The 17,360-nt window shown below is 36.8% G+C and overlaps 1 protein-coding gene and 1 pseudogene across 6 annotated transcripts in view; one reads left to right on the top strand and one right to left on the bottom strand.

Annotated features, from left to right (window-relative positions):
- Positions 1-17,360, top strand: part of ITSN2 (intersectin 2) — a 217,109-nt gene that overhangs the window by 122,805 nt on the left and 76,944 nt on the right. For all 6 annotated transcript variants that reach the window (XM_077152259.1, XM_077152256.1, XM_077152254.1 and 3 more), the window contains one exon: positions 7,830-7,966. In XM_077152259.1, the coding sequence (XP_077008374.1) occupies positions 7,830-7,966 (137 nt within the window). The remainder of the gene's footprint in view (positions 1-7,829; positions 7,967-17,360) is intronic.
- Positions 9,712-13,282, bottom strand: LOC143676679 (structural maintenance of chromosomes protein 3 pseudogene; annotated as a pseudogene).

Here is a 17,360-nt window from a genome sequence, read left to right as displayed (position 1 = left end):
GCATGAAATAGATATCTTGGGGTTAGGGCAGGTACACTTGGTGGAAGAAAATAAGAGGTGTGCTGAGCAATGTTGAATGCCTATTCGAAGATCATGAATTTAAACTGAAACAGCATGCCTAATTGTGTGAGTTTTTTCTTGTATTCAGTTGCTTAGTGAAATCGTAGAGAAGCCATTTTAATAGACACATAGGCAAAGAGGGAGGGGCAAGGGAGCTACGTATCTTGACAAAAGAATTATGATAAAGAAGAACTCTGAAATATGAACCCAACACAAGGGTATGTGAGGAGAGAAAGGAGTGCTGGTGATAAAAAGAGAGAATGATAGGGTCAACAGAATGGAAGTCTCAGTGAGTTAAAAAACTTGAAATAGATGTACCAGGTATAAGAAAAGCTTGAAGAGTCAGAAGTTACATTTGAAGTATGAGATGTTTGGTCAATAGTAGTTCTGTTTCTGATAATGATGAGATTCTGAATAATAATGAGAATTATGGATTAAATATAGTAACAAAGTTCATTGGTGAGGAGGTCATCCTGAGAGTTGATATTTTGCCTGGGGCATATTGATGGATATCAAAGATTTGGAAAATGGTGAGAATGAATTAGGATCAGTGAACCAGGAGATCAGGATATGACAATAAAGAGGAAGAGGGTAGTATTGCTGTATGGGATGAGCCTAAAAGAGTGTGGAGTTTGTAGGAATGTGGCAGGGATAATGTCCTAGAAGTGGCAGTAAAGAGCAAGGAAAATACTAAATTATCTCCTGCCCCTGATGTGAATGGAGTGCATGAGAAATTGTTAGAATAAGAGGAAAAGCATTGTCCTGAGTGATAAGGCAAGAAGGTAAGAAAATTTTATTCTGAAAAGAGTTGGAGGATATGTGGGAGTTTTCTCATTACAAGAAGAAAATTCCAGGACAGTGAGGAATTTGAGAGGAAAGGTAGAGGATTGGATCAGACCAAGTGATCAACAGCATTATAGAGTTGAGAATTCAGGGGGTAAAGGTTAAAAAGAAAGGCAAAATCTCTTGGCAGGTGAGATGGAATTAGACCTGATTGTCTTGGAGGAGAGCTGGCACTTAGTTCTAGGGTTGTGGTCCTTTTGGGCACTGGAGTATCTGGGGTGATCCACTCCTTTGGACTACTTGTGGTGACTGCAGAACTATACTTTTTAAAATCATTTATCTTAGAACGTTTTGTTTTATTAGACCCTATAATGTGCGTGTATGAGATTGATGATGTTTTTACTCTTCTGGTCGAGACATTCCAAGACAAATAGCAAAACTAGTAGTTCAAAGATGAGACATTTGACAGGCCATTACTTTGTTGAGAAAATTCACGCATTATCCCATCTTTAACAGTGAGGTGCAATGAACAAGAACTGGCCTGGGAATCTGAAGAAGTGAGTTCTCTTCCTATCTCTGCCACTTGCTAGCATGTAACTGTTTGTCCTTTAACCTCCAAATTTTGCTTTTTCCATTTACAAAATAAAGCTGCTAATACCTGTTCTTCCTCCTTTGCAGAGTCTTATTATGGTCAAATAAAATAAATATATATGAAAATGTTTGTGAACTTTTGCTGCTATACAGATATTTTTGTTGTTCTTATTAGAGAAAGAGTTGTCCTGAATCTTCAATATGCTGTTTTTTGGGGTGGGTGGTGGTGGTGGTGGCAGTGCTGGTGCATGGGCGGGGAATTGAACCTGGGTCTCCTGCATGGCAGGCAAGCATATTACCCCTCCAGTATGCTTTTAGTGCCTTGGAAAGTCACCCTGTTGACTTCTGGGTAATGATTGAGCAAATAGTTTTCCCTAGAGGGAAAGAAGAATCCATCAGGACCAGAACTGTGGTTTATTCCAGTGGGTTAGGTTCATATATGCTCACAGGGATGTGGGGTAGCCTACATTAGTGATACCCCTCCAGGTGCAAGGTAAGGTTTTGACTTATATAGGTGGCAATCAGGCTAACTAAATTTGGGGATCAGGAACACTGGTCCTTTGGATTAAAAGTAAAACTTGAATGAGCTAAGAACCAGATGTTAGAGAAAACATATCTCAAACCCATAATATAAGAGTTAAGGAAGAATTTTCTTCCTTCAGGAGACTTCCAGGTCTATCTTTGGAACCCGTTTTCTTCAGGGTGGGACATAAGAGTAAGAGGTGTGGCCACAAGAACTGGAGGTGTAGGGTAGAAACATTTGTTTCTAAAGCAGAGGCTCTTAACCATGTTAGTTTCACTGACTCTTCAACAGTTTGGTGAAATCTCTGGACCTGTTCTCAGAAAATGTCTTAAATGCATAAAATATTTAGTATTGCAAAGAAAACTAATTATAAGAGTCAAAAATATTTTAAGTTCAGATTTGTGATGCTTTTGTATTAACAAATATTAATACCATAATTTTGAAGTTTAGATGTATATAATATATATATATATATATATCTCAAGTTATCTACCGTGGTTTTTGTTGGTAAAAAAGTCACAAGTGCAGCTGATTTACTGTGGTTTGTTACTTAATCTGAGATTGTAGGAAATGCTAAATTTACAGTAGAGCTTAGTGAGAGTAAAGATCAATGTTGTCCCTATCCAATTCATAAACCCCTGAATCCTATTTTTATTTTTTTATTTTTTATCACCCCTGCATTCTGTTTTTAAGACACCTTGGAAGATCTGTGGACTGCAGGTTAAGTAAGCCCCTTCTAGAGTGAATTCAAGATGATGGGACTTGCTAATTTTTTTTTTCCCTACTTGTTCTATCAGTTACAGAGAGAGCACAATAAAATCTTCGACTAGAATTATGGATTTGTCATTTCTTTTAGTTTTATTATTTTTTCGTAATGGATTTTGAGGCTGTTTTACTAGGTGCATCCAAATTTAGAATTGTTAAAGCATCTTGGTAGGTTGGCCCTTATATCATTATGAAACGTTTGCCTAGAAATGCTTCTACCTTTAAGTCTACTTCTTTTGGTGTTAGTTTAGCTATGCCAGCTTTCTTTTGGTTAGAGTTAGCATAGTATGTCCTTTTATGTTCTCTTACTTTTAATGTTTGTAATTTTATATTTAAGTTATTATCTTTTAAGTAGCATTTAGTTGTAGTTTTAAAAATCCATTCTATTTTTAAAGTTTTAATTGGAATATTTAGTCTTTTTACCTTTACTGTAATTACTGACAAATTTGAACTTAAATCTACCATTTTTCTCTTTGTTGTCTATTTGTCCCACTTGTTTTATGTTACATTTTCTCTCTTTTCTTGCCACCCCCCCCTTTATTGTTAGGTTTTTTCCCTCCTTTATTAGTTTGTTAGTTATACCTTCTTTTTCTTTCCCATCGGTGAATATCCTAGAGGTTCCAGCATGCATTCTTGATTTATTTAAGTCTAATATAAATTAGTAGTTTTACTGCTTTCCAGTTAAATGCAAAGTTTCAGGATATTTTAACTCCATTGATTCCTATAAACCTCCCTACCCCCTGTGCTATTTTAAACTCCATAAGACATTGTTATTGTTTTAAATTGCCAATATTAATTTAGATAAACACATGTATTTATCCAGATTTCCATTGCCCTTCATTCCTTCCGGTGTCCCCATGCATGCTTCATCATTCCTTCCTGTGTCCCCATGCATGCTTCATCTGGGACTGTATATCTTCTGCCTAGAGAATGTCCTTTAGAGTTTCCTTAAATACAGGTCTGTTAGTGATGAATTCTTCCAGCTTTGATTTTTCTGAAAATGCCTTTATTTCATCTTTAGTTTTGAGGAATATTTTCAGTGAGTACAGAATTCTAGGATGGTCACCTTTCTATGTTTTGAAGATGACAATGCGTTGTCTTCTGGCTACCCTATTTTCATATTAAGAAGTCAGCTGTCAACTTGAGAGTGATATAATCTTGTCCTCTGGCTGCTTTTAAGCATTTCTCTTTGTGCTTAATTTTCAAGAGTTTTACTATGATGTGCCTAGGTATGGTGGTGTTCTCTGGGGTTCATAATCTTTGAATCTTGGCATTTTGGGACAGTTCTTGGCCAGAATCTGTTCAAACATTTCTTCTCCCCTATTCTTTTTCTAATCTCCTTCTGGGACTGTAAATGACACGTTAGACCATTTTACTCTGTTCACTGTACCTCTTATGCTATACTGTTTTTTTGTGAGTGTGTTTTTCATTCTGTTGTTTCTCTGTGATTTGCTCAAGGTACTTTCTTTTTGCTTATAAGTCAGTAGACCTCTCTTCAGCTATGTATTATTTGCTGTTAAGCTCATCTGTTGAGTTCTTCATTTCTTTTATGTTTTTTAGTGCTACGGTTTCCACTTTTTCCCTTTTTATAGTTTCCATTTCTTTGCTGAAATTCCCTATCTTGTCATCTGATTTCTTGAACGTATCAATCCTGTTTCTTTTAAAGTTCTAACCTGATAACTCCAGTAGCTGTGTATCTGTTTCTATTGTATGTTTTTTTCTCTTAGTTCTTGGTTATATGGTTTGACTCCTGGTATGTCTGCTAATTTTTTATTGAATGCCTAGCTTTTTTTTTTTTACGTGGGCAGGCACCGGGAATGGAACCCGGGTCCTCTGGCATCACAGGCAAGCATTCCTGCCTGCTGAGCCACTATGGCCCACCCTGCCTAGCTTTTTGAAAGAAAAATTAAAAAGATAATTTGAGACCCCAAATGAAGTTATCTTCCTTCAAAGAGAATTTGCTTTTGCTTTTGCTTTTGGCAGTAGGCAGGCAGGGTGGGGCAGATCGCCTTATTCCAGTCAGGGATTGGGTTGAGTCAAAGCTGGGCTGGTCTATTTCTTGTTCACCCCCTAATCTTTGGGGTCCACAACCAAAAGCCTGGAATCTTTACCAGGACTCTTCCTTGTGAATTCTAGTTTTTATCCCTCATCTCCTTAAGATGGCCAGAAGCTCTGCTCAGCTTCTTAGCCACCACTTTCTCAGCCTATTAGTTATGGCTTAAAAATGAGCAAATTTCTAGAACTGACACCAAATGTCACTCTCATCGCTCTTGAACTTCCCTTCTCTTCAGGTTTCTGGCATCCCTAGTCCTCTTAGCTCTCTAATGCCTGTAAACAAGTATTTTTCAAAAAATATTTTCTGCAGTTTTCTAGTTCTTGGCTGGAAGGTTGCTGTGCTAAAATTAGTCTGCCCTTACTGAAACTGGGAATCCCAGTTATTGGACTTGCTCTGTCTTGTGTCTGCCAGTGAAGTAGCCCCATTAATAAAACCTCCTTACAAAATTACTGAAAATAGAAGATACAGTTCAAATTTAGATTTAGTAGGAGACTCTAGAGGATCCTTTCCTCATTTTAGGTTATATTTCTTTTCATTTTTTCTTGTGCTGAGCCTGGAAAATAATTCTCATGGGAATATCCTAAACCTTTCCATCAGAACTTCATCACTCTGGCTTTACATTCTAGTCCTCAGTTACTTTGGATGTTCTTTAAAAAATGGAGTTTTACATGTGACCCATCAAATTGAGGGAGCAGCTATGGAGAACGGTGATCCCTCTTGTTGGCTGTTGTTTCTATAGGCTCTGAGAGGATGAGCACACACGGTTCTGTTAATCGAGACTGACGTTGCCTCATCTTTGCTTATTCAAAATGCTTCCTTTTTGCTTTTTGTCTCACAGACACCTCCTTTTAGAATGGGAATTTAAAACTGTTACTTGTTTCAAATTCTTCTGAATCATTTAATCTTAAAAATTTTTCCTAGACTAATGAATATTTTTGTAAGTTAGCAGTAAAGCATTGTTTTAGTTGTGGCTATCTAGTCTAAGAGAGGGTATAGTGTTCTTGGTATGTGAATGTCTTTTAAAGAGAAACTATAAAATGTGTGACCTGAGACATTAATTTTGCTACTCTCCTCATTTATGGTCTCAGCCAATAATTTAAGCTAGCATTTATTGAGAACTTATGTGCGCCTAGCACTATTACAAGCACTTTCCATGTATTAACTTGTTTAATCCTCACAACAGCCCTGAGGGGTATATACTGTTATTAACCCTATTTTATAGATGAGGAAACAACTTTCACAAGGCTACACAGCCTGTCACCGACACAGCCTGATTTAAACCTTGGCTAGGTCACTGTTCTTTATCATTACGCCACTCTGTCTCTCCATAGAGTGTAACCACTATATTCTTCAACTTTTCAGTAGAATATAGAGAAAGGGTCAACAAAGAAAACTATAGAAACCAAGAGCTGTGAATGAAGTATTTACAAATTATTGTTGAAATTACAACTGTTTAGCTCAGACGTTTTGGACATAGTCCCCAGACACTGCAGTCTACTCAGATCGTAGCTACAATTTCAATCAGATAAAAGGGTCCACCTATCAAACATCTTTCTAAAAAAGAAACAAGGCTTGGTTTTAATTAGGCTTGGATTTTTGTTTTATATGGGTAGATGCCAAATTTTTTTTTACCAGAACATTCTATCCCGATTCTGCCTAGCTCCTCCTACCTTACCTGTGAAGCCTTTTGATTATTTATTAATTTACTTATTTTTTATCTTCAACCTCCTTTTTCTACTCTCTTGTTCAGGATTCTGCAAATTCCAAGTAAAAGTTAAAACACAGCTCAGTATAACTAACTATAGAGAGTCATTATTGGGAGAATATTAGGACCACTAACAGATTCAGAAGAAGAGCTGCTGAATTGGGGCAGCTTCTAGGGCAAGGGTGGATTAAACTGAAGACTTGGTTCTCCCCAAACCCTTTCTCCCCACCTGTTTCTCTAATCTTTGCTTTTCTTTTTCTGTGTTGACTTCGTTCCTACTACTGATGGTTTCACTTGATAGTGGGGCAGCTCCATATTCACCTTGTTCCAGTTTAATGATCCCAGAGAAGGAGAAGGCTTCTTTCTCCCCTCTTCAGTATATCTGAATCCCGGGAAAAGATTCTGGGCCAGCTTGGATCATGTGTACATCCTTTGGACCAGTCATTCTGGCCAGGGAGGTGAGGTGCTGTGGCTGGTTAGATCTAGGTCAAATGGCCACTTCTGGTGGGAGTGGGAGCAACACTGGGTTAGACAGACCCACGAAAACCGCATAGAATGGGCGGGGGTGGTGGGGTTCATTTTCTCAAAGGAACGGAAGTTGCTGTTGTTAAAATGAAGAAAATATGGCACAGGAAATTACTGACGTCTGATAAGGCGCTTATATGTTCCCACGTTTTGTCACTTTTGTCTACTTTGAGCTCTTGAAAGACAAAGACTAGACTTGGGAGTCAGGCAGCCTTGAAATGGAACCCTTTGGATTTCTTTATGGCACTTAGTACAGAACTAGGAACTATACTTACAGTAAGCAATTCTTTATTTCAGTTTCTGTTTGTAATATTTCTTTTTTTTTTTAACTCATTCTAGTCATGGTTTTAGGATAACACCTTTTCCAGTTTTAGTTTTGAACTAAATTATTTAATAATTGCTTCTCTGTTTAGTTTCGAATCTTAACATTGAATAAAAAATTGTGAGTAACTTGTCAAAAACAGGACTGAATAAAATTTCTCTTTAAATGTTCCTTATATTTTTAATGGATTGCATTTTCATTGAAAATGAAAAAACAAATAGTCTGTTAAAGATTCTGTGTTCTTTCAAAATGAATTGAAACAAAAGCAAATTATTTTAACATGTATTTGTCCTCAGTGGCTACATGGCTTAAATATTTATTTTATTTGAAGTATTTTTTTTAACTGCCCACATATTTTTTAAAATTAAAAAATTTTTAAGTTTGTTTAACTTGCTTTAAGGTTTTATCTTTTAATGCAAATACCACTTATTTGTCTTATTATATAAGACAAAATTTTTTAAATCGCTGATGTATTGATTTATTTTCATATTCTCTTTAGGAACTGAGAGAAAGCTACAATACACAACAATTAGCCCTTGAACAACTTCATAAAATCAAATGTGACAAATTGAAGGAAATTGAAAGAAAAAGATCAGAGCTAATACAGAAAAAGAAACTAGAAGATGAGGCTGCAAGGTAATATAAATTCTTTTATACTAAAGTGCTATTAGTAACCGATTTTATATTCCATCAGTGAAAAATATGGACTTTAAAGCCAAAACCTGTATTGGAATTCTTAATCTGCCACTTATACCTTAGTAACCTTGGTTAGCCACTTTCCCTTTCTGAGCCTCTGTTTTCCCATTTGAAAAAGAAATATTAAGGTCTACCTTATTGGTGGTAATTGTGAGAATTAAATAAAGTAAGGGAGGGTAAAGAGCCAAATATAGTGCCTTGCATGTAATATACACCGTTATATCCCTCTCCCCATAGTAAATTTGTTGCTGTTTCCTGAAAAATCATAAAAAGCAATTAATTAATTTAATAATGATAAGACTGTGTGTGTAGAATGCCATGTTGATCTAATTCTCTTTGTACCATTCATATATATAAACTGCCTCCATTTATAGCAGGCAGAAGTAAGACAGTCATGCTATCTGAAGTCTAGAATCATTCATTTAGAGACTTTGCATGATTATTTTCTGGTCAGTAAAATCCTTTTTAAATATATTCGTCTTTCTCTCAAGTTCTATAGTGTCTGTCTCTAGTATATAATTAACAAGTATCAGTGAGGCAGCATTTCCTCTGCCATGAAATTGCTGAGAGCTACCAGGGAGGCAAGAAAGACATATAGCGCTAAACAAGAACTTTATTCATAAAAGCTTTAAAGTAGCCACTTCCAGCATATTTTTACTGAGTGGTTGTTACTGGCTGCATGCAAATAGACTCTCAATTCTAGTGATGGGTTCAGACAGCTAAACAGCTGTAATACCGTCTATTCAAGACCCTTCCTTTTGTGGTTCCTTATCAAAGATACTGTAATAATTAGAAGTAGAAATAGTAGAGTTAAAATTAAGTTTTTGTTTGCCACTTGTGCCATTTAATGTTTCACAAGGGAATGATTTGTGCAATGCTGGGTAAAGTTTTGCACCAACTTTAGTAGGTCTAAATGAATCCTTCATATTCCATTTTCTACTGCACATATGCAAGTATCTGTATCTCTCTATCATTGCCCACAATTCCTTTCAGGCCAACAGACCATATTAATACTATACATTATTTTTTCATCCATCATCCTTGCACATTATCCTGCTGTAGTAGAGAAATCAAAGGAAACAGAAGCACATGCAAAATCTGATTAGCGCAGAGCTGAGTCTTAGTGCTGTCTTGGTTTGCTTGGCCATTTGCCCATATAAATTCCCTTCTTGTCCTAAGCCATTGATGATAGGTTTTCTAATTGTAGATGAGGTCTTTGTATTTGGTCTCTCTGCCTTTTATCCATTTTCTGAGGCATCTTCTGGGTCTGGACCAGTTTCTCATCCACTGACTCTTACATAAGAAGGTTTACCAAATCTAATTTTTTTAAGTCATAAAACCAATTTTTAAGCTATAAAAAAGAGACAGTATAACTGATGAAATAATTAGGAAATAATAATTAAGAAAAAACATTTTGCATATTTCAAAGGATTTAAAATAGGAGGACACTTTACAAAAACTTCTGTGGGAGATAAAATTCTGAAACCATAAGTAGAAATGTAACATTACAAAGTATGTTATAAAATATTGAGGCAGAAATATAAAAAGAATATTTTTGCTCTAAGTCTGAAAACTTAGACCAAAATTTTAAGGTTTAAATTTATAGTTCCTGGGTATGAGACCCATATTACTATACACATCTTTCAAGCCAGCAGGCAATATTTTCCAATTAACCATGAGTGGTATTGTCTTCTCCAAAGTCTTTGGCCATCTCTTCTGTGATCTCATCAATATGACGAACCTTATTTCTGACCTCTACACCATAGAATTTGTCAGCTGATTCAAGCAGTTCAGGCCTAAAAGTAGTTGTAATAAATTGAATATGTCATTCAGCAATTGTCTGTTTTCCTGTTGAAGTTGACAAATTTCATCATTCAGTACATCTGCTGACTTCTGGTCTTCCAGACTAAGTTGAGAAAGCAAGTCAGTTCCCAGTTCTGTTTTCAGTGATTTTTCTGGTGGATTCCGTGGCATACAAACTTGCCTCCAAACTTTGTAAGCTTTGTTGCTTAGGCATAAAGGTTTTCTCTGATGGTTGCCTCTTCTCTTTTAGCATTTTCATTTCTGATAATACGCTGTCTCGGAATGCTTTAGATTTCCTTTTCTGGGTCTCTTATCTATTGGATTTGGTTCATCACCTGGTCAATTTCATTTTAATCCTTTCAGTATTTTTGCACAGGTTTTCATTGAGCTTTGCTTCAAGTTCACCTCGTTCTACTTTTCTAACATCTCTTTGTAATTCGAGTCTAAACTTCCTTGTGTCATAATAACCACCGCTCAGAGTAACTTGGTCACCTTCCAAAGTAATGTGGTCCATAGTGAAAGTTCGAGCCAGCTAGGTTGAAACTTCCATGCTACAACAATTTTTTTTCCAAACACATATTTGAAAGCTTTGTTAAATCTGGGATTGTACCTCAATTTACTGATCATAGGAATAGCATCATTGGTTTCAGGATAGGCAGTATCCCTGGCATCCAACTTGTTAAAAGGCAAAAAAGTTACTTCTCCAGGAATACTCATTTTATTAAACTCCTTTAAAATTTTTGTGCTGATTTCATCTGAATCAACAGTATGATAAAATAACTTGTATCCAGCAGTGACATCTACACATGTGTAGAAAGCTGACTTTCATTCAAAGTTATTCATCACCATGCTGTGATAGCTATTTTGAACATGTTGGTTTGTCCCTTGTCGATGACAGTGGTCTAGCACTTTGTTCATGCTGTCTGTGCCATGGCCTTTCTGATTGCTGCTCCAAGATGCTGCTGCTTTTCAAGATCTCTCTTAGCAGGTGCTCACTGTTCTGCATTTTCCTCTCTCCACAAGTAATTGCTTTCACTTTATAATTCATCTTTCTTACTTTTTACTTCATTATGTTTTCTATCCAGTTCTTCTACTCAAGCTTTGGTTTCATTAAGATCTTGATCCAGTTTATTATGCTGCTTGATTTTTTTTCTTTATTTGCCTCAGTATCCTCCAAATCTTTATGTATAGCAGCAGTCTATCTTTTCTTATCAATAATAGCCTGATCTAAAGACTTGAATTCTTTTTTAATAGACTTACCCCTTTCTCCGTTTGATGTAAACTGGCTTCCTGGACCCTGCTTGGCATAGAGATCAGTTCTTTCCTGAGTAGCTTAGGCCAAGCTAGCAATTTGTCATTCTTTTTTACCTTTTACGCTATTTAATTTAGTTTCTGTTTTTTCCAGTTTTTTCTGCTTTTCTGCAAGTTTTTCAAGAAGCTTCTGCCTCTCTTTTTTTTAACCTATGCAATTTATTTTAATATTTATTCCCTCTATTATTTATTTATTTTTAATCCATATGTGTTACTCATCTGTCCACATTGTAGATAAAAGAAGCATCAGATACAAGGTCTTCACAATTACACAGTCACATTGCAAAAGGTATATCATTATACAATCATCTTCAAGGAACTACTGGAACACAGCTCTACAGTTTCAGTCATTTCACTCTAGCCTCTGTAATATACCTTAAACTAAAAGGGGGATATCTATATAATGTATAAGAATAACCTCCAGGATAACCCTTCAATTCTGTTTGAAATCTCTCAGCCACTAATACTTTATTTTGTCTCATTTCTCTCTTCTGCCTTTTGGTCTAGAAGGTTTTCTCAATCCCTTGATGCTGAGTCCCAGCTCATTCTAGCATTTCTGTCCCACGTTGCCAGGGAGGTTTATACCCCTTGGAGTCATGTCGCACGTAGAAAGGGGGTGGGCAGTTAGTTTGCTTCCCATGTCAATTTAGAGAGAGAGAGAGGCCATAACTGAGCAACAAAAGAGGTTCTCTGGGAGTGACTCTTAGTTCTAATTTTAAGTAGGCTTAGCCTATTCTTTGCGGTAATAAGTTTCATATGAACAAACCCCAAGATTGAGGGCTCAGCCTATTGATTTGGTTGTCCCTACTGCTAACGAGAATATCAGGAATTCCCAAATGGGGAGGTTGAACTTTCCCCCTTTCTCACTATTCCCCCAAGGGACTTTGCAAATACTTCTTTATTCACTGTTAAGATCACTCTGGGATTTACTGGAGCATCATACTGGACTAACCTATAATATCTCATGCCCCCTATTCAAGGTTCCATACAGTTCAATTAACCTGTCCATATAAGTTATATTAGGAGATGCACTAGTCAGAATATAAATTTTGTACCTAATAAACATTTTTTGCTTTAGTCTCACACAGAAGTTGCAGTTTTAAAATATGAATGACCATCTGTTTTCAACACTGTACAATATTGACATTCCTTTGTTCTTCCCCATTTCTGCCTCTCTTTCAATAAGCATTTCCTTTGTTCACTATTGCCTGCAAATTCATCTTGTAAATCCTTGGCTTTAAATTCCAACTTAGTCCTCTGCTTAACCTGTGCTTGTCTTTCAGCACTGAGCTGTTCCTTTTCTTCTTTCATAGCTGAAATTTTTGTTTTCAGTTCTCAAACTTGGCGCTCAGTATCCTCCATTTTATCTCTGTCATCCTGCTGAGCATCTTTCAATTGTCTGAATTTTTCTCCACTGGTCTCTCGCTTGGCAGAAAGCTCATCACGTTTAGCACAGGTCTCATTAAGTTCCTGATTGTAAATGGTATATTCCAGGGCTCCTTTCATTTTATCCCACTTCTGATACTGAACTAGTTGTTTTTCTTCCTCCAAGGTGTGTAATCTTTCTTCGATAAATTTTAATAACTCATTGATTTTTTCCCATCTGTGCTCTCTCTCTTTCATTAAGGAGATACTTTCTAATTTCTGTTCATCATATACCAGCTACTTATCTTAATAGTTTTAGTCTCTGAGAATCTGGCTGTTGCCATCTGGTTGATCTTTTCTTGTTTAACAATATAATAAGGATTGCTTCGAGAAAATCCAGCACTTTCAAGGAGATTCATCACATCATTTTTCGTGACCATTTTCTTGCCTAAAAATACTGATCCTTTTTAGCACCAGTAACTCTTCGAAGTGAAACTTCCTCTTTATCAACTGGTAACTAGTTGTCTGAATTGTCAAAAATAATTGCCACAAAAGCAGAAATGACAGGAGGATCAGTGCCCTTATGCAACAAAGCCAGTTGCTTTTCCTGATGAGGATGACTAAACTCATCACTGAGAACAAACTGAATTGCATTAAAAAAGTTACTTTTTCTGGCTCCATTTCTGCCTAAACATTATGTTTTCAGCTGAAGGGTTCTACAATTGTTTGATCTCTATACCTTAGAAAACCCTGGATAATAACCTGCTTTATGAACATGGTTTCATGCCCCTAACCAAGGAGAAGACCTCCCCACCCAGCAGCACCAGCGTGACCCCAAGTCTAATTTTATATCCCCTTAATGCTGTGACCTTTTTCTTTATCTCAGTAAATATGTAATAAGATCTCTGATAGTGATGTCTATAATGCTATGGGAATTCAAATGAAGGCTAGACTGAATCATCCTAGGCTTGGGAAGGGATCATGGAAAGCTACAAAAAGGAGGTTACCTGGGAAAGGGAATATTAATTGAAATTAAGTATGGACTGTAAGAGAAGGATTGCCCTCAAGGAAGAACCAGATTTCAGTTAGCAAAGGCTCCTGGAGGAAGCATTCTATGAAGCAATAGAGGAAGTAGAATACATCTGAAAGCATTGAGAGGCTAGTAATAGGGTAATGAACTAGAAGTATGAAGTATAGAATAGTTTGGAGATGAGGAGAAAGGCTAATGACCTCTTAGTGCCTTGGTGGTGCATAAATGCTCCAGAATCTCAGGAATGTGCCCAGCCACAGTCCGCATTGCCCTGATAGCACTGAGGCTTAGAGAAGGTATTAAATTGAATAGCATCTCTGCCTCTAAGTAAAGTCATAAAAGTGTATACAAGGAAGAGCTATTAGGAACATTAGTTCTAATACTAAAATAATTAAGACTGAACAAGATCATCTTGACTGGCTGGAAACTAAACTGCAATTCTCACAATTGTCATAGAAACATAAACAGAATTGTGGATGTAATGCCGGTTTGAAGCTGTTGAGTATCTCAGAAAAGCCAGGTCCTTCAATCATCATTCAGTATTGCTGGGTGGGATCGTTTTTTTACAAAATTTTATTGACAAATCTTCACATACATACAGTCCATCCATGGTAAACAATCAGCAGCTCACAGTATCATCACATAGTTGTGCATTCATCATCATGATCATTTTTAGAACATTTGCATCACTGCAAAAAAAAAAAGAAATAAAAAAGGAAAAAGAAAAACTCATACATCCCAAACCCCTTACCCCTCCTTCTCATTGACCATTAGTATTTCCATCTGCACAATTTATCTTACCCCTTATCCCCCCTATTTCTTATTTTTTATCCATATTTTTTTACTCATCTGTCCATACTCTGGATAAAAGGAGCATCAGACACCAGGTTTTCACAATCACACAGTCACATTGTAAAAGCTATACCATTATACAGTCATCTTCAAGAATCTAGGCTACTGGAACACAGCTCAACAGTTTCAAGTACTTCCCTCCAACCACTCCAGTATACCACAAACTAAAAAGGGATAGCTATATAAGCATAAGAATAACCTCTCGGCTCTGTTTGAAATCTCTCAACCACTGAAATTTTATTTTGTCTCATTTTTCTCTTTCCCCTTTTGGTCAAGAAGCCTTTCTCAATCATATGATGCTGGGTCCCAGCTCAACTTGGGAGTTCTATCCCACATTGCCAGGGAGATTTACACCCCTGGGAGTCAAGTCCCACGTAGCGGGGAGGGCAGTGAGATCACCTGCCAAGTTGGCTTAGTGAGAGTTAGGCCACATCTGAGGAACAAAAGAGGTTCTCTGGGGGTGACATAATTATAAATAGACTTAGCCTGTCCTTTACAGAAGTACGTTTCATAGGGGTAAACCACAAGATCGAAGACTCACCCAATTAAATTGGTTGTCCCCACTGCTTGCGAGAATACATAAATACCAAAAGTTTCTGGGAACAATCAGGCTATGTACAAACAGCTCAGTATCTCAGAATTTAGAAATAATAGTTACAACTCCTGAATATATGTGACTATAGTAAGACCTTACAGTATAGGACCCTTTGCAATAGGCTGCAGCCTGATAACCTATGCGCTCAATTTCAATTCACTGAGTTTTTTTTTTTGAGTTTTTTTTAAACTTTTTTTTAATTAAAAAAAATTAACAAAACATTTAGATATCATTCCATTCTACATATACAATCAGTAATTCTTAATATCATCACATAGTTGCATATTCATCATTTCTTAGTAGATTTGCATCGATTTAGAAAAAGAAATAAAAAGACAACAGAAAAAGAAATAAAATGATAATAGAGAAAAAAAAGACTATGCATACCATACCCCTTACCCCTTGCTTTCATTTACCACTAGCATTTCAAACTGAATTTAACACATGTTCCCCCTATTATTTATTTTTATTCCATATGTTCTACTCTTCTGTTGGTATAGTAGCTAAAAGGAGCATCAGACATAAGGTTTTCACATTCACAGAGTCTCATTGTGAAAGCTATATCATTGTTCAATCATCATCAAGAAACATGGCTACTGGAACACAGCACTACATTTTCAGGCAATTCCCTCCAGCCTCTCCACTACATCTTGAACAACAAGGTGATATCTACTTAATGCGTAAGAATAACCTCCAGGATAACCTCTCGACTCTGTTTGGAATCTCTCAGCCATTGACATTTGTTTCATTTTACTCTTCCCCCTTTTGGTCGAGAAGTTTCTCTCAATCCCTTGATGTTAATTCTCAGCTCATTCTAGAGTTTTTCTCAGTCCCTTGATGCTGAGTCTCAGCTCATTCCAGGATCTGTGTCCCACGTTGCCAGGAAGGTCCACACCCCTGGGAGTCATGTCCCACGTAGAGAGGGGGAGGGTGGTGAGACTGCTCGTCATGTTGGCTGGAGAGAGAGGGCCCACATCTGGGCAACAAAAGAGGCTCTCTTGGGGGTGACTTTTATGCCTAAATTTTGAGTAGACTTGACCTATCCTTTGTGGGGTTAAGTTTCATGAGTTCACTGAGTTTTTATATCATGGTTAGCCCATACAAGTGAGGCATGGTGATATTTGTCTTTTGTTTTTGACATTTCCTCCAACACAGTCCTTAAGGTTCATACACCTACCTGAACGCCTCACAACTGTCATCAAGTTACCGGAACACAGCTCAACAGTTTCAGGTACTTCCCTCTAGCTGCTACAATAGCAGAGGGGTTTTGGCAGGAGAGTGAAATAGTGGGGAGCAGTGATAAAGAGGAAAGTCAGTCAATCAAGAGAAAGGTGCTGGACAAATCGATGATGATAGTGTGTCACAACTGGGGAGTATGACTGACAGTATTTCACAGCCTCAGATTCTCTCCTACCAACCAACCTCCCAAATCTAAGAAAAGGAAAAAATAGTTGAAATGGAATGCTGCCTATCACAGCTTGCCAAACCCCAACCAAAACCATTCCAGCCAATCCTAAAGAACACCCAGGGCAATATATAAGATTCCACAAAGGTTCCATGCACTAGGGTAACTTTCCAGAAATCTACAACCTCCACATGGGTCCCTGAACCAGGTAAGTCCTGAAACCTAGAGGGCCTAGCCTCTCCAGAACATCAGCTAATTCCATCTTCCTACCCCATATTATTGACAGCTCTTTACAAGATGAAAAACTTAGAATGGGCATAGCCCAAATACCCCTAAAGAGTGGATTAGAAAGATCAAAGGTGATGGTGGAATTATACAGAGAAGGTAGGGTTTAACAAACAAAAATTATTGCTGAATCATTAAATTGTTATTTATTTTAGTCTCCAATATCTTAGAATAGCTAGAAGTAAAAACTTAAAATTGTGAAACTGTAACCCACAACAAACTCTGAAATCTGTTCTACAACTAAATGTTGCACTATGCTTTGAATTGTTTTTGTATATATGCTATTTTCCATAAAAAAGGGGGGGAAAGGTCCATAAAAAAGTTTTTATCATCACATCACTGATTGTGATGATAAAAAAAATATATATGTATTATTCCTTCTAGCCCTCTATGTTCTGGAGCAGCTAGAAGGAAAAATCTGAAATGATGGTATGGTAGCCCATGACAAACTCTGGGATCTGTCCTGTAGCTTCTTGTTGAAAAGTGCTTTGAAAATTATGCTTTTTTTCTTCCTTTGCTTTATATTATGTATTATTAGACAATTAAAAAACGTTAAAAAAAAACAGGCAAAAACATGAACAGGCACTTCTCAGAAGAAGAAATACAAATGACTAAACGGCACATGAAAAGACACACAACTTCACTGACTATTAGGGAAATACAAATCAAAACCACAATGAGATATCAT

This window comes from Tamandua tetradactyla, chromosome 3 (assembly GCF_023851605.1).
Source record: "Tamandua tetradactyla isolate mTamTet1 chromosome 3, mTamTet1.pri, whole genome shotgun sequence".
Classification (NCBI taxonomy): domain Eukaryota; kingdom Metazoa; phylum Chordata; class Mammalia; order Pilosa; family Myrmecophagidae; genus Tamandua; species Tamandua tetradactyla.
Note: the sequence above shows the minus strand (reverse complement) of the source record. Positions and strands in the feature narration are given on the sequence as shown.